The sequence below is a fragment of the Hibiscus syriacus genome, unplaced genomic scaffold (assembly GCF_006381635.1).
Source record: "Hibiscus syriacus cultivar Baekdansim isolate YM2019G1 unplaced genomic scaffold, ASM638163v2 tig00117056_pilon, whole genome shotgun sequence".
NCBI lineage: Eukaryota > Viridiplantae > Streptophyta > Magnoliopsida > Malvales > Malvaceae > Hibiscus > Hibiscus syriacus.
The window spans coordinates 6495208-6517125 of record NW_024063539.1 but is presented as its reverse complement, the minus strand read 5'-3'; the positions used below and the strand labels follow the sequence as shown (position 1 = coordinate 6517125).

General features: G+C 38.3%; 1 protein-coding gene and 2 pseudogenes across 1 annotated transcript; 1 reads left to right on the top strand and 2 right to left on the bottom strand.

The window, feature by feature from the left end:
- Positions 1 to 928: 928 nt before the first annotated feature.
- On the top strand, positions 929 to 4789 carry LOC120197797 (LRR receptor-like serine/threonine-protein kinase). Its single transcript, XM_039199194.1, has 2 exons — positions 929 to 3920; positions 4001 to 4789. Exons 1-2 carry the CDS (start codon positions 1097 to 1099, stop codon positions 4465 to 4467), a joined length of 3291 nt encoding a protein of 1096 aa, XP_039055125.1. The 5' UTR covers positions 929 to 1096; the 3' UTR covers positions 4468 to 4789.
- Positions 4790 to 5002: 213 nt separating this feature from the next.
- Positions 5003 to 8778, bottom strand: LOC120198469 (annotated as a pseudogene).
- A 6973-nt stretch (positions 8779 to 15751) lies between these two features.
- LOC120197853 lies at positions 15752 to 20877 on the bottom strand (annotated as a pseudogene).
- Between the last annotated feature and the right edge of the window lie 1041 nt (positions 20878 to 21918).

Here is a 21918-nt window from a genome sequence, read left to right as displayed (position 1 = left end):
GGAAATTAATTTAATGAAAAATTGATAACTAACCGCTCACAGACACAGTGTCGTGTCAAAATGTAGTGACCTGGTGGTTAACGGAAGTTAACAGCTCAATGATCAAATTGTAACAAATCGACTATATAAATTATCAAAACGTAACAATTGAAAGTTTGGTGATCAAAATAAGAAGAAAACTAAACAATAATGATCTTGAAGGTGGTTTAACTGAAAATAAATATAGTTGAAGGATCAAATCATGAATGAAGCTGTTTGTTATCTATGAGCATTGTTTATCATTCTATCTTAAAGATTTTTAATTATTGAGTAATGTTTTGTTTGTGATGATAGTGAGAATATAGGAATTAATAAGTGTCAAGTTGGTGAGAGGTTGTCCCTTCCATTCAAGGCCAAGCTTAATCTCCTTTGTTTTTTCTTTAATCATTTTTAGAGCAAAGACTACCCTACAAATTGTCAAGATCTGGTGTTTCAAAACAAATAAACAATTTTCTTGCATGATTCCCTTACTTCCATGTGCTGTTCACTATTATATTCTGCAATGAAACAAAAACCAAAATGCCTTTTTACCCTTAACATCCCCCACTTTGCTTAACCCTGCAGGAAAAATAAAGTAATCCCAGATGGCCAAGTGGTAAAAAAAAAACTTGTGTGTGGTTTTTCATTTTGCAAAGGGTTTTTTCTCAAAAAAGTGTGTGTACTTATGGTTCTTTAAATCATTGAAAATCAACTGAAAACTGTACAGGGAGACTAACACATGGTTTGAAGCTAAAACATTCCATAGTTTAGTGTTTGTCTGGTCTTGATTGATGAGCTATCACTGTCTCTCTAAAATAATGCATCAGTTTTGGTTCTAGAGATTTACTGGCATACTTAAAAAAAATTTACTGTATGTAAAATAAAAAAGATTAAAAGAGTCTTAAATGCATCAGCATCTGTTAATTAAGAACTAGACCTATTAGAATAATATTAGAAAAAGAAAATGCACTTGGATCCAGATCTTGTTGTGTGCTTTTGTTTTTATTAAACAAAAACATGGGGTTCAATTCAACCCTCTACAATCCCAAAACAGATTACCTGTTCTCTCCTCACAGCAATGCCTGCAACTCCAAGGAATCTCCTGCTTTTTTCATCCAATATCTTCTCCTTCACCTTACTTGTCTTGATAAATGCTCGTTTATTCTGTTGTGGCTATGCGATCGACGAGCAGGGGAAGGCTCTTTTAGCATGGAAGAACAGCCTGAACAGCAGTGGGGATGCATTGGAATCATGGAATTCGTTGGATGCTACATCGTGCACATGGTTTGGGATTCGTTGCAACTTGAAAGGCGAGGTGGTGGAGTTAAGGCTGAAAGCTATAGATTTGCAGGGGCCATTGCCTTCGAACTTTCAGTCTCTGAAATCCTTGAAGACCCTTGTGCTTTCGTCGACCAATCTTACCGGCACCATCCCTAAGGAACTCGGAGACTATTATGAGCTGAATGTTATTGACTTGAGTGACAATTCTCTGTCAGGTGAAATCCCCTGGGAAATTTGCAGGCTGAGCAAATTGGAAACATTGTCCCTCAACTCAAACTTTCTTGAGGGTGAGATTCCATCGGCGACAGCAAATCTTTCCAGCCTTGTTTACTTGACACTCTACGACAATCAACTCGGTGGCGAAATCCCGAACAGTATCGGAGAGTTGAGAAATCTACAAGTTCTTCGAGCAGGTGGAAATAAAAATCTTAAGGGGGAGTTGCCTTGGGAGATAGGAAACTGCACCAACTTGGTTATGTTAGGCCTGGCTGAAACTAGCATTTCCGGTCATCTTCCCTCATCCATAGGAATGCTTAAAAGAATTCAAACCATAGCCATTTATACTTCTTTGATATCAGGTCCTATCCCAGAAGAGATTGGTAATTGCAGTGAGCTGCAAAATCTGTACTTGTATCAGAATTCTATATCCGGTCAGATCCCGAGTCGAGTCGGTCAGCTGAGAAAGCTTCAGGGTCTGCTATTGTGGCAGAATAGCTTAGTTGGTACTATCTCAGAAGAAATGGGAAGCTGCACGGAGCTAACTATGGTGGATTTATCCGAGAATCTTATTACAGGTAGTATACCAAGAAGCATTGGAAACCTCTTGAAGCTTCAAGAGCTTCAACTGAGTGTTAATAAGTTATCAGGTACAATTCCTACGGAAATTTCAAATTGCACGGAGCTAACTCATCTCGAAATCGACAACAACGCCATCTCCGGTGAGATTCCTGACCCCATTGGCAACCTGAAGAGCTTGACTCTCTTCTTTGCCTGGCAGAATAAGCTGACTGGACATATTCCGGATAGTCTTTCTCAGTGCCAGGATCTCGAGGCACTTGATTTATCCTACAATAGCCTTTTTGGTTCAATCCCGAAAGAGATTTTCGGTTTGAGAAATCTCACCAAGTTACTGCTACTTTCCAATGATTTATCCGGTTTTATACCACCGGATATAGGAAACTGCACCAATCTGTACAGGCTACGGTTAAGTGGCAATAAACTTGCAGGAACAATTCCATCAGAGATTGGGAAGTTGAAGGGCTTGAATTTCGTCGACTTAAGCGAGAATCGCCTTGTCGGAGGCATTCCTTCGTCGATAAACGGATGTCAAAATCTCGAGTTTCTTGACCTCCATTCAAATGGTCTTACAGGTTCTTTGCCAGATTCTCTGCCTACTAGCTTACAATACATGGATATTTCAGACAACAGGCTTATAGGTCCTTTGACTCATAGTATTGGGTACTTAACTGAATTGGCTAAGCTTAACTTGGGAAAGAATCAACTTTCTGGAAGAATTCCATCTGAGATATTGTCCTGCAGGAAGCTTCAGTTGTTAAACCTGGGGGACAATGGTTTCTCTGGTGAAATTCCGAAGGAACTAGGCCAGATTCCGGCACTCGAAATATCTCTCAATCTTAGCTGCAATCAATTTTCCGGCCAAATTCCATCCGAAATCAACGGTCTTAGCAAGCTAGCTGTACTTGATCTCTCTCACAACAATTTCTCTGGTAGGTTAGAAGTCCTTGCAAGCCTGCAAAACCTTGTCTCTCTCAATGTCTCCTTCAATGACTTCTCTGGTGAGCTGCCAAATTCCTCATTTTTCCGAAAGCTTCCGCTGAGTGACCTCGAATCAAACAAAGACCTCCACATTTCCAATGGAGTTGTAACTTCAGCTGATATCGAACATTCAAGGCATGCTAGGCCAGCAGTGAAGCTAGCCATGTCCATCCTTCTAAGCGGTAGTGCAGTTCTAGTACTACTTGCTATCTACATGTTGGTTCGTGCCCGGTTTGCCAACAATGGCCTCATGGGAGATTATAGTTGGGAAGTGACCCTGTACCAAAAGCTCGACTTGTCAATTGATGATATAGTCCACAATTTAACTTCAGCTAATGTGATCGGCACTGGGAGTTCCGGGGTGGTATACAGGGTAATGATTCCAAATGGTGAAACGTTAGCGGTTAAGAAGATGTGGTCATCGGAAGAGTCCGATGCATTCAGTTCTGAAATCGAGATGCTTGGCTCGATCAGGCACAGAAACATTGTCCGGCTTCTCGGTTGGGGTTCGAATAGGAATTTGAAGCTGCTGTTTTACAATTATCTTCCAAATGGAAGCTTGAGTTCACTCCTTCACGGTGTCGGCAAAGGAGGAGCAGAATGGGAGGCTAGATATGATGTTGTGCTGGGTGTGGCACATGCTCTTACATACTTGCACCATGACTGTGTGCCTGCAATCTTGCATGGTGATGTGAAAGCTATGAATGTCTTATTAGGAGCTGGCTATGAGCCTTTCCTTGCTGACTTCGGGTTAGCTCGTGTTAAGAAAAGAAATGATGACGACAAATTTTCCGAATCAAGTCCAAGGCCACACATAGCAGGTTCATATGGATACATGGCTCCAGGTAATTTTCATTTCCCTGATCCAGTTTTAATCAACTTGTTAATTCATTAATCGTTTCTGAACTTTCATGGTTACTCTCAGAACACGCAACAATGCAACGTATCACGGAGAAAAGCGATGTGTACAGTTTCGGTGTAGTCCTCTTAGAGGTTCTAACAGGAAGGCATCCATTGGACCCAACTTTGCCCGGGGGTGCACACTTGGTTCAATGGGTCCGGGACCATTTAGCAAGCAAGCGAGACCCGTCCGACATTCTTGATGCAAAGCTTAGAGGCAGGGCTGACCCTGCTATGCATGAAATGCAACAGACACTCGCTGTATCATGCCTCTGTGTCAGCGCTCGGCCCAATGACCGACCGACAATGAAAGATGTCGTAGCAATGCTAAAAGAAATCCGTCATGTCGAGACCTCAAGGGACATTTCAAAGGGAGCCTCAAAGGCCCCTCAGCCTCAATCACCTCTGCCTCTGACTCGAGTAGTAGTCTCTCAAGGATCATCTAACTGTTCCTTTGCATTTTCTGATGATTCAAACCAAGCATCAGGCTGAGGGTTCAAGGTATCTATGGGATGAGTATGATGCATAAATTTGTTGATAGTCCATAGAAGAATCATTGCAGCATCAGCACAAGAGTTCAGAGTGGGAAATGTTAAATGTTAACATTTGAGTTGTAATTTGTGTGGGTTGCAATAATTAATTATGACTTAGCTTTCACTTAATAATGTAAAGTAAAACAGAAAATAGGGAATATCTTGGGAGTAGAGATGGAAATTGTAAGAATATTGTAGTAGAAGGTGAAACAATGATTGTTGGCACTACTGGATTTATGTAATTAGAATTAAATGCAAGAATTGAGAGATTCTATTACAGCTGAGTTCACATGGTCCCACGTTCCATGTTTCCATGTGCATGTGCTGTCTGACAAAGACTTTAATTCTACCATTCAGATTTTTTTTCTTTCAAACATTTACTTATGATCTTTCAAACATGAGTAATATGTTGTGTTAGTTGATTTGTTGGTTAGAAAAACCATGTTCTATCTTCATTCAAGTTGAAATTTTTATGGAGATTTAAGCTTAAGTAATCTGAAACTTTGAAGAGATTTAAGCCTGTTCTATCTGGATTTGTCTAAAAGAAACTGCTCTTCTTCAAGTTCTGGCTGACCTTCCCTAGAGTTGAGGCAGTAGAATGCATCAGAGAATTCAATTTACTTTCATCACCTGGTCTGAATGGACCCCGGAATTGTTATCTGGTGATGTAATATCTGGCACCGGGACGAGTGATTTACTGCCATGTGCTTTACCCGGAAACACTGCTTTCGACATCGATTGGTTCTCGACAACGTCGAATTTGACCTTATTTGTAGTCAAGGCTCCTTTATCACCTGATAAATATCTCCTCACAGGAGCAGTAGGTGACCTTGGCTTTCCAGGACGTGCAGCTCTCTCTTCCGGCAGCTTTGCTGATATCTCCTTGCCGATGAGTGTAGATGAAAACTTCGACCTCCTTTGCTTAGCAGAAGCAGGGGCGTGGTTGGGGCGGCGTGAATTGCGCGACTCGCACAGGGCCCCAAAGAATGGCTCAAAAAAGTATATATATAGTTGCGTTTGCCACTATAGATGAACTATTGCAACATTTTTTCAAAAAACGCCACTATTATTGTGCAGCACCAAAAAATACCCAAAAAAGTATATATATAGTGGTGTTTTTCCAATAAACACATAGATGGACCTATTGCGACGTTTTTTTCCTCAAAAAAACGCCACTATTGTTGCCCCAAAATCGAATATATCTAAAAAATAAGGCCCTCTATAAGAATTTATACAGGACCCCCGAAAACCTAGCCACGGCCCTGAGCAGAAGAAACAGTTCTGGCCTGGAAATCACATATAACCACAAGACATAGCATTAGCATCGATCTAGGTGTGTTTTGGCTTTTTACGCTATCGTGCTTCGTTTACCTCAGAGCTTCTAGTATCATCGTTAGGCCGTTGATACGCATCGGGCCTCAAGTTTGGAGACATTCCGAATCGAAGCACTTTTGTCTTTTGAGACGATGTAATGCTCCTGAGTTGTTCTACTTCAGCTTCTTTCTTCTCCAATGCCAGCTTAAGGTTTGTTATCTAAGATACATAGAAGAAACACTTAACAAAGATATGTTGCTCTCGAAGACAAGCCAAAGAATGTCATCCATTAAAAGGAAAAGTGAAAGAAAACTTAACCTCTTCTTTAAGTTCCAATAGGTCACCAGTTTCTTTGTTAGATCGAGCTGCCCCGAGTTCTATCAAGGCAACTCTTTCGGCAAACTTCAACATGCTAACCGTCTCTCTAATGGCGTCTGGTTCGGGACTTATATGTACAAGCATTAAAGTCTTAGCGTGCCCACCTATCATATACAACATCAAAATTAATGTGGAAGGAACGAAACGATAAAATGAAGACAGTAAGGAGAAGAAAGCTGAATGGAAGAAAAGAACAATGCACCTAAAGAATTCTGCAATATTTGTGTAAGCTTGCTGTTTCTGTAAGGAATATGTGTGCTCTTTTGGGCAAGAGCTGATATGACATCTCCAAATGCAGAGAGTGATCTGTTGATATACTGAGCTTCCTTCAGCCTGTCGCCTTGAACTTTCGATTTATCGACTCTCTCACTCCCGGCCAAGTCCACCAAGTTGAGAGAACCTTTGAAAATCGACCCTGAAACCAGTTCTTTTCCGTGAACGTGAATGGTCAGAATGCCGGTGAAAAGAAGGATGCAGACATAAACCATGCTTAACAAAAGTATTCAACTCGATTAACACAACTTTCATGGATGAAATTCTACCTATGGGAACGGCTACTTCGCTTCGTTAAATGCAGTTGGACCTACGATACGGTTCTTTTGGCCGATTCTTATCAGATCAAGAACATCTTGATTACTAGAAACCGGAACCCAACTTGCATCAGGAACAGTAAGGCCATTCAATTGTGTATTGTTATATATATCTAATGTAACAAGTAGTTATGGGAACTTTTATGGCTCAAGGTAGGAGAAAGAGATCCAAATCTAGAGGAGATTGAATTGAGAATAGAAAGCAAAATTCAAAAGGATATCTTTTAGTAGAACCATCAATAACTAGCAAATCTCTCACTTGTTCATTTTAGATTTCAATCATTTGAACCCCAACTTTGTATTCTATGTCATCTTCTCTTGTCATCGATATTTGAAATAAGTCGCATATAGCTCGAAAATTCACACCCGCTCTATCAAATACACAGAAAGTTCGGCAACATGTTCATGTTTATACATCTGAATGACATAAAGTTATAGAGTATTGAAGATATGAAGACAAGTAATATCATAAAACATTCGTTTTACCATGGTGTATGTCTTGCCTGATCCGGTTTGGCCATATGCAAAGATGCATACATTATAACCATCAAGAACGGACCTGATCAATGGTTGAATGTTTTTGCATATTTGTTCTGCACATATAGCAGAAGAAAAATGAATGATCACCTATAGCTCAAGGAGATTTAACCATGGAAGAGATTGTTCAAGTTAAATCATAAAACTGGAAGAAGAGATTGAGAAATATACCTTGGGAAGAAGTTGGTCCAAACACTTTGTCGAATGAGAATACCTTTTTCGAATCTTTGCCTTAAAGAATTGACAATGAGGATACTTCCATTTTCTCCGATATATTCTACAGTCAATTGATCTTTCGACTCTCCGGGTAAAAATGGCCTTACTCTGCAGTAGATTCTTATTTTTCCTGCATGAAAGGCAAGCGAAATAAGTGCACTAGCTCGCAACGGTATTCCGGTTTAGTTTTTAATATGACGATAATATAGACTATGCACCTTTGAGGTCTAACAATTCATTGAATAGCATTTGATTTTCTTGTAGGATCTTGAGGTAAGAAGAAGATGCCACTTCGAGATCACTGACATGATGCTCTAAGGTAACACCGTAACAGGACAAGGTAAATTCCAGTCAATGGAAAAATGTACTATTTTGATTGCAGGTGTAGTTTAATGGTGACAAGCTGGGAAACCCTTAGCTAATCTTTTAATGTCTGCCTCCCAGGATGAATGGAACTTTCGAAACTTCTAATCTCGTTTCTCGAAAAAATAACTTAAGATCCTAAAAGTTTCCAAAAAGGAAGCTGCAGGAGTTATAAACTGAACTTGGTACTTATCTTGCTATTCGGTCCAAAAATCATGTAGTTTGGAGGGAACATTTCACCTCGATATGTCTCTGTATAATATCGGAAAGTATTTCGACTCGGCCAGGAGATCGAGAAACACTATTGAGAATAACCTCATTGTTGCCAATGCAGATTAGGGCTTTGGAGACATCAGCTGCTGCCTGATGGTTGCTTCTTTTGTCAATATAATCTGAGGTAGCTTCTATGACATCAGATTTAGACACTGGATCATCATCCTCAGCTTTCAGCAATTTCTTCAAGAACAGTCCAAGCTGTAAATAAGGTAAAGATATTTATCAATATTCCTCGCATTAAATCAGCAATGTACTTAAGTTTATGCTCAAAGAGCAAGAACATGATGCATACCTTGATTCCTTGAGAAACTAGAAGCGTCAAAAAGTCGTTAACTACCTTGCTGAGGAAGGAATCAATCACCTACAAAGACTCGGTGAATCATACATATGATCATATGAAATCACATACAACAAGAGTATGAATGTGGAGTGAAAACGTGATGGATCTTACCTACCATTGCATTCAAGGGAAAATTTTCATCCATGTTACCATCTGTAAGATAAGCCTCTAGAATCCAAAGACCGAAGCGATCGAAAAAGAAAGTTAGAGCATTGGAAGTTTTGGATTCTTCAATGGAGGCCTCATTGGAGAGATGGATTGTAGGTTATGCAATAGATAAGTTAGTATTTTAATATAACACTAACTCCTAGAAAGTTAGATAGATAAGGATAACTACTAAATAGTTTACTTCTAATAGAAAACATACTCCTAACTTTTCCTATAAAAAGATGTATTTTCACCATTCACAATATAATAAAAAAGAGTTCATTTTCTTCTCCACTATGCTTTTTACTCTTTATCAACATGGTATCAGCTAGGTGACCGATCCTTCACCTAAATCTAGCCGATTTTCTTCTTCTTTTTTTACCCTAAATCTAGCCGTCAATCATGAATTCCACCACTTCTTCATCGGAGGTCACTTCGGAAATCCTCATTAATTCACTCCATTCTGATGTTTCTTCAGCCTCTATCACCTGTCACCGATTGAATGGTGACAATTATATCCCTCACTCTCAAACTACTACTCGGCCAAAGAAAGGGAGACCTTGGTGTGACCATTGTAAGAAGGTTGGCAATCTGCGGGATTCCTGTTGGAAATTACATGGCAAGCCTACTGATGAGAAGTCTTCAAAACAACATCAACAACGTGATACTCAAGAAAACTATGGTGTGAATACTGATTTACAAGGTAGTTCGTTTACTAAAAAACAAATGGAAGAGTTGCAGCAGCCTTTTAGTCAGTTAAACACTCATTCCCAATCAGTACCTGCAGGTAGAATTCCTTCTGCTACTTTGGCTAATACATCCACCACTCCTACTTGGGTTGTGGATTCTGGTGCAAGTGATCATATGACAGGTGATCTTCGACTCTTTCACACTTTTCATGCCGACTCGTCTATCTCTCATATTCGAACAGTTGATGGTTCTCTATCCGGTGTTGCCGGTCATGGGTCTATTCGAATAAATCAGGACATTTTGTTATCTCATGTTCTTTATGTTCCCAATCTTACTTGCAATCTTATCTCCATTAGCAAGTTGTCTGCCTATTTATGCTGTATCACGAAATTTAACTCTGATTTTTGTGAATTTCAGGATTCTAGCTCAGGAAAAATGATTGGCAGTGCTAGGTTTTGTGGGGGTCTTTACCTACTTCCAGCAACTTTATTTTCCCACCCATCTACTTCTTACCATGTTATACAACAATTTCCTTTACTTGAACCTTCAACCGATGTTATGTTATTGCATTTTCGTTTAGGACATCCCAGTTTCTTTTATCTTGCAAAATTGTTTCCACATTTGTTTGGCAATAAGAGTCCAAAATCTTTTTCTTGTGATATTTTTCCACTTGCTAAACAAACTAGGAGTGTTTATCTACCTTCTCTATATAAACTGTCCAAACCATTTACCATGATCCATAGTGATATTTGGGGACCATCTCGGGTCGCATCTTTACATGGGTTTCGGTGGTTTATTTCATTTATTGATGATCACACTCGTACTACCTGGACCTTTCTCATGAAAACCAAATCTGAAGCTTGTGAAATATTTAAACGGTTCCATAAGATGGTTGAAACCCAATTTCAATGTTCAATCCAAATGTTTTATTATGACAATGGAAGTGAGTATTTTGCTAATGTTTTGGGTTCTTTCTTTCAGGAAACCGGGATTATTCATCTTACTTCGTGTGTCAATTCTCCTCAACAAAATGGGATTGCTGAGCGAAAAAACATGCATCTTCTTGAGGTTACCCGGTCTCTACTTTTTTCCACAAATGTTCCTAACTATTTTTGGGGGGAAGCCCTTTTAACTGCCACTTATTTGATTAACCGTATCCCTAGTAAACCGTTACAATTTAAGTGTCCGAGAGATGTTTTTCTTCAGTTTTTTCCCAATTTTAAACCGATGACTTCATTATTACCCCTTAGAGTTTTTGGTTGTACTGTGTTCGTTCATAACAATATTCCTTTCAGGTCCAAATTAGATCCTCGAGCATTTCAGTGTGTGTTTCTGGGTTATTCATCGACTCAAAAGGGCTTTCGGTGTTATTATCATCGTAAAAAGAAATTCTTTATTACTATGGACGTTACTTTCTTTGAAAAACACATTTTTTCCTTAAAACTGCTATTCAGGGGGAGTCATATAATGAATATCAGTTTATTAACTCACAAAAATTGTCACTTGATTTGCAGCCAGCTTTTTTTGATCAACCAGCACCGTCAAACCAGTTAAACCTGTCGAATAAGCCTACAAAATCGCTACAGCCAGACCAAACAACACTACCGAACCCAGAAAACGTATCCTTGCCAAACCAGTCCACCGAAACACATTTACCTCGGCATAATCAACATATCACTTCGCCTCAAATACCTCAATGCGAGTTGCAGATTTACAAGAGACGACAAAAACCAATTTCTAAATCAATCCTTGAACCTAATCCCGAGTCTCCCACACAGCATGGACACTGTCATGAACCGGAACCGAACGAGAATCCTTTGGAGAATAAAGAAGGTAATCAAAGTTCTTCCACTGAATTAAATGCTTTAATTGATGATAATGATTTGCCGATTGCTCAAAGGAAAGGAGTAAGAAAATGCAGAAATTATCTAATTGAGAGATTTGTTGCATATGAAAAGCTAATGCCTTGTTTTAAGAACTTTACAGCAAGTGTATATAGCATTACTGTTTCAGATACGGTGGAAGAAGCATTGAAAGATCCCAAGTGGAAAAAGACAGTAGAAGAGGAATTCAAAGCACTGGAAAACAACAATACTTGGATTATAGTTTATCTTCCGAAAGATAAAAAACCAGTCGGCTGCAAATGGGTATTCACGGTAAAATACAAAGCTGATGGTAACATTGAAAGATATAAGACGAGATTAGTGGAAAAAGGATTCACTCAATCTTTTGGAGTTGATTATCATGAAACGTTTGCTCCGGTAGCAAAACTAAACACTGTGAGAGTGTTATTGTCATTAGCAATTAATGAGAATTGGGTGCTTCATTATTTAAACATCAAAAACGCATTTCTAAACGGAAACTTGGAGGAGGAAGTATATATGTGAATTCCATCGGGTGTGAAGAGTAATACAGAAAAAGCATGTAGATTACTAAAGTCCTTGTATGGACTTAAGCAATCTCCAAGAGCCTGGGTTGACAGATTTACAAAGGTGATTATTCAGGATGGTTACAAGCAATGTCAATCAGATCACACTTTATTTGTCAAAACATCTTCAAACAACAAAAAGGCAATTTTGATTGTCTATGTGGATGATATAATTCTAACAGGTGATGATTGTATGGAGATAGAAATATTGAAAAAGCTACTGGCGAAGGAGCTCGAAACCAAAGACTTGGGAACTTTACGGTATTTTTTAGGCATGGAGGTTGCAAGGTCAAAAGAAGGAATATTGATCAACCAAAAGAAATATATCCTTGATCTACTATCAGAAACTGGAATGAAGGGATGTAAGCCGGCTGAAACACCCATGGAAGCAAATCTGAAGCTAAGGAGAGAAGAATTGGGAAGTCATGTGAACAAAGAACAGTGTCAAAGGCTAATATGTAAACTAATTTATTTATCACTTACTAGACCTGATATTGTGTTCCCTGTCAGTATAGTGAGTCAATAAATGAATGATCCAAGAGAAGAGCATTTAGAGGCTGTGAATAGAATTCTAAGATACTTGAAAATGACACCAGGACATGGATTAATTTTTAGAAAGAGTGATGATAGAACAGTAAGAATTTTTTTGGATTCAAGCTGGGCAGGTGAATTAACGGATAAAAGATCTACAACTGGTTATTGTTCATTTGTTTGGGGAAATCTGGTTACTTGGAGAAGCAAAAAACAGGCGGTGGTGTCTCGAAGTAGTGCAGAAGCAAAATTTAGAGCAATGACACTTGGAATTTGAGAAGGAATTTGGCTTCAAAGAATGTTAACTAAGCTGGGGTTATGTGCCAACAAATGGTTTGAACTTCAAAGTGACAGTAAATCTACAATAAGTATTTCAAAGAATCCAGTTCATCATGATCGAACGAAGCATGTGGAGATTGACAGACATTTCATCTCTGAAAAGATGAATGGTGGAACGGTGAAACTCAATTATGTTTCAACGAAGAATCAGTTAGCAGATGTTCTCACCAAAGCACTTCCAAGAATTACCTTTGATGAGATTATATCCAAGTTGGGTCTTTTCAACATTTACTCCCCAACTTGAGGGGGAGTGTAGGTTATGCAATAAATAAGTTAGTATTTTAATATAACACTAACTCTTAGAAAGTTATATAGACAAGGACAACTACTAAGTAGTTTATTTCTAATAGAAAACTTACTCCTAACTTTTCCTATAAAAAGATGTATTTTCACCATTCACAATATAATAAAAAAGAGTTCATTTTCTTCTCCACTATGTTGTTTACTCTTTATCAACATAGATAAAGTCTCGTAGCTGCTCGTATTTCGATAATTCCGATTCTTCCCTGATTTCATCAGTAGGTCTTTCGGTTGTAGAGCTGGATAAGGCATGCAGTAAATTGTTTGTGGAGGATGTGATCTTTACAGTTCCACCTTACCTCCAAACCCCAACTCCACCTGCTTTCTTCCACTCATGATATCCTTTCAGACACAGAATGCAATCTACCACTTTGTTTATTGAGTCGCCCTGCAAATTTTAACCAAGGTTTATACTCATGGTGTATATGTGAATTACAGGTAAAGTGAAAAAATTTTCTTAAAAAAATCGAAACCTTTTCCATATCTGATGCTTCAAAGGCCAGAAGATGCTTATCTTTAACTGCTGCTAGAAAGTTTCTCATGTTCTCCGAAACCTGATTCCTGTCCTCTTCTGTTAATTGAGAAAAAGTGAATGAAGTTTTCACCACCTACACTTATCATATTATCAAAAAGATCAAAGAAATACTAATCATGTTCTGGTATATTACATGCATCCATGTTCAAGGGAGAATAATAGTACTAGTTCATGTTACAGTGTTTGGTAGAGAACCTTAGGAACAACATCGGCACTGACTTTGTTGAGAATGTTGCAAAGAATGAACCCATTGTAAAGTGCACGGCGGAATTCTTCTTCGGTGGGGGCTTTGGGCAGGAATTCTAATACAACTTGATTCATCTGCCTTAGCCACTCAGCTGCTTGGTACCTTCTTGATGTTGCGGAAGACGGCTATCAGATAGAGCAAAATCGCAACTGATAATTTGAGAAAATAAAAATGAAGATAAAAGAGACAAATTTTACGTGGAAAACCCCTAAATAATGTAGGGTAAAAACCACGGGCAACAGTAGAAGAATTTCACTATGAGAAAATAGAAATTACAACTTCTCTCGATCTATCAAGAGAGAATTATCAAGGAGAAAACAATGATAATTCTCTCTTGATAAAAAGGAGAAAATAACTCTCAAGAAACTCTCTAAATTCTCTAGTATTGGAAGAAAGCTAGAATACTTTGGGATGGTTTTGAAGCTAAATAAGCTAGGGTATTTATAATTGAAGCTTTAAGGACTAATTTGTAAATACCCTAAATTACAATGACTAATTACATAGTTTTACCATCCAAAATTTTCAACAATTTGGTGGTCAAATTTGACCAATTTTACCGCCCCATTAATGCCACCAAATTGCCACCCATAATGTTGACTAATGATGCAATTTGGTGTGCCAATTTTCAACACTTGAAGCTGATCAACACAACAGCAACTTTAGCTACATTTTTCATTAGAAAAAACCCAACTGGTTGGTTGAAAGTATATGTTTCAATGACCAGAAGCACTATTTTAGAGGCAATGAAAACAAAGGTGATCCTACCCATGACTTGCTTGGCTTTGTGAGGAGATTTTTCCATCTCAGCTAAGGCCTTCATGGAACTGACACTAGGATTGGCACGCATCCATAGACCATATTTTGGCAATGAAGGATCCGGAATGGACATCACAGTGTCCTTGATACAATGAACATCTACATGGCTGTCGCAACCACATTTGTAGCAGAAATCTGCTAAATGTTCATACTTGAAAGAGTCCCATATGTTAGATTTTCCAACTCTGGAAGCCCAAAATCCTAAAGGGAGTGGTTTACTAACATCTTTTAGCACCCGAATCCTGAAGAAACCTCTTCGTATTCCATGTGAAGAAATGGGATCCTCAATCTCCAACACCCTACCAATCTGATCACCTACTTTTTTTGCATTTTTGGGGCTCATTTGGTCTAATGAGAGGCCATGGATCTGTACACGTAAGCCACTTGTGAAAAATCAAGCTCTTCGAGAGTAAGCCCCGGTTGCCATTGGTGCAAACAGATGCAATAGCCCATCACTGACCATGGCCCTTCCTCCAAGATTTGCTCAGCTGCTCTAGCCTCTTTGAAGGTGAACAAGTAGGTGTTCTCAGATAGTTCGGTAATGGTGATATCTCTCCATTCTCCCCATACTCTTCTGAAAACACCCTGGACTCCTCCTTTGCTCTGTGGCTTGTCTGCTATTATCTTCCCCAGTAAAGCTAACCTTCTTCCATCTAACTCTCCCGCCTCACTTTCATCAAAGGTCAAAACTTTTCCTTCTATCCAGGCTGTTTCCATGTGTACTTCCAATCAAATGGGTTCACTCTATTTTCTGACAGCGACAAAGAAAATGAAGATGAATGTGATCATGGGTGGATTTGAGAGAAATTATGGTAGTAGTAGGAGATGGTGGATGGTACATAGAGACCATCCACCATTAGTTGCAATGTCCATTGTTTTACACCAGTAAGGACATTTATAGAATTGGCATAATTCTCGAACCATAAGTTTTCCTGTAATAACACTAGCAATCTAGAACAACCAGAAGCTGACAGTCAGAGAAGAATAAATGACAGGCTTGAATAATTGTTGTATAGATATATTATTTAGGTTTGAAGGTATCCTGGGGTTCAAAGGTAGTTGTCATTTATCCATTTATAGATAAATAAATGTTCATGGGCTCCGTGCAGCCAATAGCCTACTTTGTTAGATTTTCCTTTATTTTCCCTTTCCTTTCCTTTCCCTTTTTGTTCCTCATTGTATATTCTGTGAAAAAATAGGCATTTTATCAGGCAATAATGCAACAAATCATATAGGTTTTTTAAGTATACACATAATCAGCACCAAAATGCAACCACTGTACAAAAGTTTATAGGAATGTTTCAAAAGGCAGGACATTAATTCCTATATACTGTAGAAACCTCAAGGCAAAACCAAAAATTTTCCGCGAGGAGAAGATCAGCTCCTTCGAAATTCAGGCATTATCGGATTAGTGTTGTTTACCTCTGTCAGAGTCCTGTCAGTTTTCCTTCCTAGCGGTGGTACTACGGCTTGTGATTGTGGTTGCATGAATCCCCTATACATGATGAGAATGCATTATTATCCATTATAAACTAGAAATCAGAATACAAATCTTAACTTGGTAAAATGAAACTTTTTATGATCATATCAGGTTGTATTCATTACCCTTGGTGAAGGGTATGGTATACCTTTGTTCAATATTGTGTGAATTCCTTGAAAATTTGTGCCCGGGCTTCTTCATCTTCAAGGCAGCATGCATAGGAGAGCCAACAAATGATTGCTCATATTCTGGCTCGGAGAAGTCACTTTTTGAAGCCTCCTCAGCATCCATTTCAGAAAGCAATGTCATTGCTGGTAGTTGGTGCTTCATTTTAGCCTTGCTCTCAGCCTTGCTTTTCCTAATTTCGCCTTGTCTAACATTAAGTGCTTGCCTAAACTGCTCATCTTCGTGTTCTGGGCGGACTTTATTGATGCTAAGTTTTCGGAGGTTGTATAATGCATCTGAGATATTCTCTTGCTTTGCAGCTTCTTGGAAAATCGAATGCACCCCGGAGGAGTTGGCATCTGAGGATGGAGTCACATTAGTTGTGGCAAAGGATTTGTTAACGGGTACTCTAGCCGGAAATTGTACTTTAGAGACTGGTTGATTGTCAACCATATCAGCCTTGATCCTGCTTCTGTTGGAGGCCCCTCTATCAGTGGATAAGGATCGCCTAACCGGAGGGGACGGTGACCGCACTTTTAAGGCTCTTGCTAATCTGTCTTCAGCCGGAATAGCCATCTTTGGCAACGACTCCTTGTCTGCGAACGCAGATGGAAATCTCGACCTCCTTTGCTTACCTGAAGAAGAACTTCTGCTTGTGGCCTGAAAATCAAACATACAAAATAGATGTAAAACGTTCATTATTCAGCAAAGTTTTGTTGAATGGACATCATGTTTTAAAGTCACCTCAGGGATTCCATTTCTTGGAATCTGGAAAGGTGAAACCGCTCTTCCTCTTTGCGATTCAGTCATGCTTCGAACATTTCCAGCTTTTATTTGTTCTACTTCTGCTTCCTTCTTCTCCAAGGCAAGTTTAAGATTTGATATCTAAAACAGATTTTGACAGATAATAACTGTAATAACTAAAAGAGGCCTTCTTGAAAGCAAATCAAAGTTGAAAGAAAAATTTGCATCCTATCCAGAACATATGTACTAAAACATGTATGTTTTCACCTCTTCTTTAAGTTCTCAAATTTCACCGGTTTCCTTTTTGGATCGAGCTGCCCCGAGTTCTATGGAAGCGACCCTCTCGGCGAACTTCAGAGTGCTGATTGTCTCTCCAATGGCATTAACTTCAGGACTTATATGCACACACATTAATGTTTTAGCTTGCCCACCTATCATATAAAAGCAAGAATGGTATGAACACAACAAAATAGGCATGTATATCACTATTATCAAATGACTAAAAATAAGCTTATGCGTGTGTGTGTGTGTATATATCCATATGTACCTAAAGAATCCTGTAATACTTGAGTGAGCTTGCTATTTCTGTAAGGAATATGTGCACTCTTCTGTGCAAGAGCAGAGATGACATCTCCGAGTGCTGAAAGTGATCTATTGATGTGTTGTGCTTCCTTCAATCTGTCGCCAACGGCCTCGGATTTATCCACTCTCTCGTTCCCGGCCAAATCGACCAAATGCAGGCAGCCCTTCAGAATAGATCCCGAAACCAACTCTTTTCCATATACATGAACGGTCAAAACACTGAGGAAAACAAATGTGCCAAAAAGACCATTTTAGATTGTTTTAGTTGGGTAGCTAGCAAGCACGCCATTAAACAAAGGTTTTACGCAACAGCCTACCTGTGAGAACGGCTACTTCGCTCGTTTAAAGCAGTGGTACCAACGGCACGATTCTTTTGACCGATTCTCATCAATTCAAGAACATCTCGAGTACTTGAAACTGGAACCCAACTTGCATCCAGCACATTTAGGCCGTTCAACTGAGAATTGTTACGAATATCCAATGTACGGATCGTTAAGGTGAACTAAATCCCAAGATAGAAATTAGACATAAACAGTTGAACTATGTAAATTAAACCAGAAAGTAAAAGGATATCTTCTATTAGAGCCATCCATGACTAATAAATCTCTCACTTGTTCATTCTATATTTCAATCATCTGCACCCCAACCTCGTATTTAACCATATCCGCTCTCTCCTTGGATATTTGAAACAGATCACGTAAAGCACGGTAGTTTACGCCCCATGTTTGCTCGGTAGTCAAATCCTGGCCACTCTACGAAGAACAAACGACAAGAAATCAAGAGTATTAAAGCAAAATGCGGTACATAATTGAAAGAAAAGAAGACTTTGATCATTTGCATACACAAATAGAGTGGATGAATATACCATGGTGTATGTCTTTCCCGAGCCAGTTTGTCCATATGCAAAGATGCAAACATTAAAGCCATCTAGGACAGATCTGATCAGTGGTTGAGTGTCGATATATATTTGTTCTGCACATTATAAAACCGATGATGTGAAACGTTTAAGTATGAAGAAGTGAAGGATAATGAAGGCCTAACCTAAGTGTATGGATCGGAATAGGAAATACCTTGTGTGACATTTGGTCCAAACACCTTGTTAAAGGAGAATACTTTTCTTGCATCCTTGCCCTGTTTTAAAGGGTTGCTAATCATGATATTTCCATTTTCTCCGATATAATCTACTGTCAATTGTCCGTTTTCTTGACCTTGCAGAAAGGGTCTCACTCTGCAGTACACTCTTATTGTTCCTGTTTGAAAACCAGAAAAGGCACATGTATAAATCGACATTATATAAATGTCCAACTCCAAAATTCATAATAATGATGAAAAAGTGCAAACCTTTGAGATCTTGAACTTGATTGTAAAGCAACCGGTTTTCTTCTAATACCTTCTGATGGGAAGAGGATGCCACCTCAAGACCCTTGATATGATGAGCTAAATGCAAAGAATATCATCGTTAACCGATCATCAGAAAATCCGTGGTAGAACAATGTTATAGATTCTTACCTAGCCTCTCAAGTTGTCTCGCCCAATTCGAGTGAATTTGTTTGACTTCGAGTTTTGTTTCTTGAAAATCTAACTTTATGTCCTAACATAATATAAGCAACATGTTGAGAAAATTTCAGAAACTAACAAATGGTAGTATTTGGAGTTTTAAGGAAAAATGTTAAGACCTTAAGCTCTCTCTGCTGAAGATGAATAAGTTGTGTATAAGCATTAGAGTGACTAATTGTTTGGTGGATAGCCTCACGTTTCCCACCACAGATGCAGAACTTGAAGAAATCGTTCGATGCCACGCTAGTCCTTTCACCGAGATACATCGATATGGCTTCAATGAAATCAGATTTTGATAGTGAATTAAGGTCAGCTTTCAAGATTTTCTTCAGAAACAGCCCAAGCTGCAAGAAAGAAGAAATTACAAAATATTAGATCACTAGAGTTCAATGAGAATGACATTAAGGTGTTCTTTTTTGTCCGCAACAATAGCGAGATTGGAAATCAGAACTTGCTATTACCTGAGTACCTTGAGAAACAAGCAATGCTGAGAAGTCCTTAACTATCTTGCTGATTAGTGTATCTATTAACTGCAAAGTTAGTTTAATCAATCAATCAATCACACTGAAACACATTGTTTGTTGCAAGTTTAGACAACGTCGAACAACAAATCGGCAATGTGTCTTACCTACCATTGCATTCAAGGGAAGTTCTTCGATCTCGTTGCTCTCTCTAACGTAAGCTTGTATAAGCCAAAGCCCGAAGCGATCAAAAAGGAAAGCCAGAGCATTGGCAGTTTTGGACTCCTCAATTGCTACTTCATTGGAGAGATGGAGGAACTCCAATAATTGTTCATATTGCGATGACTCCGATCCATCCAAAGAATCATCGGCACTTTCACTTCCAATCAAAGACGGTGGTGACCCTTTCGGGAGCGCCATGATCTTCACAGTTCCTCCATACCTCCAAACTCCGATGCCTCCCGCTTGCTTCCATTCATAATATCCTTTCAGAAAGAGAATGCAGTCCACCACTTTATTCATAGAGCCACCCTGTCAATTCAAGTCTTTCACATTGATAAAAACAACCAGCATAGCATACTAAATACTGTAGAGATTAACATTTTAAGATAAGTCGGTACCTTTTCAACATCAGAAGCTTCAAATGTCAAGAGCTGCATATCTTTGACAGCTACAAGGAAATTCCTCATGTTTTCGAAGTACTGGATCGCAGACTGCGCTGCCCCTTCGGTCAACTGCTCCGGGATAATTGGATTTTCTACTATCTGTATTACACAAAACAAGTTTCTGATTGAAATTGGTGAAAGAAATAATAAATTAAGCGTAGCAACAACAGTCCATTTAGAGAACCTTAAGAACTGCTCCGGGATTCACTTTGTTGAGGACGTTGCAAAGAATGAGGCCATTGCGAAGTGCGAGGCAAAACTCTTCTTCAGTGGGTTCTTTGGGCAAGGATTCTGATGCATCTTGCTCCATCTCTCGTAGCCATTGTGCTGCTTGGTACCTCCTTTCAGCTGATTCACATATAAATCAACTTAAGCGAACAAAAGAACTACATAGAACCTTAAGACATTGGTTGAAGGATTGTTGATGAGATGGAATATATATATATATATATATATATACCTGCTTCTTTAGCTTTTCTTAGAGCTAAGCCATAATCATTGAAGATATCTTCATGAGTGGGTGAATTCTCCACATTGTTAGACGCTAAAGTCTCTAAGCCTCTCAGATTCTTGGAAGGAGAAGTGAAGGTGGGATTAGAGTTTGTTTCCTGTGGCATATTTCTGCGTCTTTCTCTCTTGTAAGCAGTGTTTTCTTAACAGATAATTGATCACTGAAAGGAAAGTGATGGATCAAAAACACTTGGAAAGAACCAGTCCTTTTCGCGAAACAACATACGTATGCTTCTATATATATATATGCAAAAGTTAAGCAAAGAACACTAAACCTTTGAAGGGTATGGCAGAAACCTTGGAAAGAAAACAGGATGAAGCTGATCAGTTCAATTACTGGCTGGATATATATATCTGACAGAGAAAGAAACAAGGTGTAGGTTTCCTGTGTAATGTGAAATGAACATTCATTAATAACATAAAAAAAACTAAAGAGCTGAGGTCTTATATAATGATATACAATTGATATCATGTATCGATATTTGTATTCGTGAAAGAAACAAATGCTCTCATACAAACACGTTAGATTACTTAGAATTATGTATGATTTAGTTTGAAAATTTTACGACATGATCTGCTGAATGAATAAATAAATAAACTAAGAGAAAAAAATAAGGATGTGTGATAAAGGTGGAGGCTCTCGAATTACAGTATTCATATACTTAGATTATTGTATTCATACACCTATATATATATATATATATAGGATTTGATGGGCTGTCACTAAGATTTTTACGTAAACTTATGCAATGGTACTTTTTTTTTTATTAATGCGGTTATTTAGTCGTCATTATATGTGTACTTATTATATAGATAAATTAAATCTAACATAATAAAAAAGACTTCTTCCCTAAAGATAATTACTCTAAAATTGTAAGTGGGATGAGAATACTTGTGATTATACCACACATAAGATAGTCGTTTTAATTTTGACTTCGTTTAATTTTTTTAATATGTTAAATCTAAATTGTTCGAATAAAAATATATTTATTTACATTTTAATCCACATGTTTTAAATTTATTCAATATTAAATTCAAATTAACGTTTAACGTTTAAATTGACATCTAGAGTGATTTAATGATCTAATTGATATGATATTGATATTTTAAGAACACGATTAATTTTATCTTAAGAGAAGAGAGGAGACTCCACGAAAAAGAACGCTCATAATAGATCTAGACTCATGACATAAAAAAAT

Coding starts and splice junctions, on each gene's coding strand:
- LOC120197797 (XM_039199194.1), top strand. CDS start 1,097: ATGCCTGCAACTCCAAGGAATCTCCTGCTTTTTTCATCCAATATCTTC. Junction 3,921..4,000: donor ATATGGATACATGGCTCCAG/GTAATTTTCATT, acceptor GGTTACTCTCAG/AACACGCAACAATGCAACGT.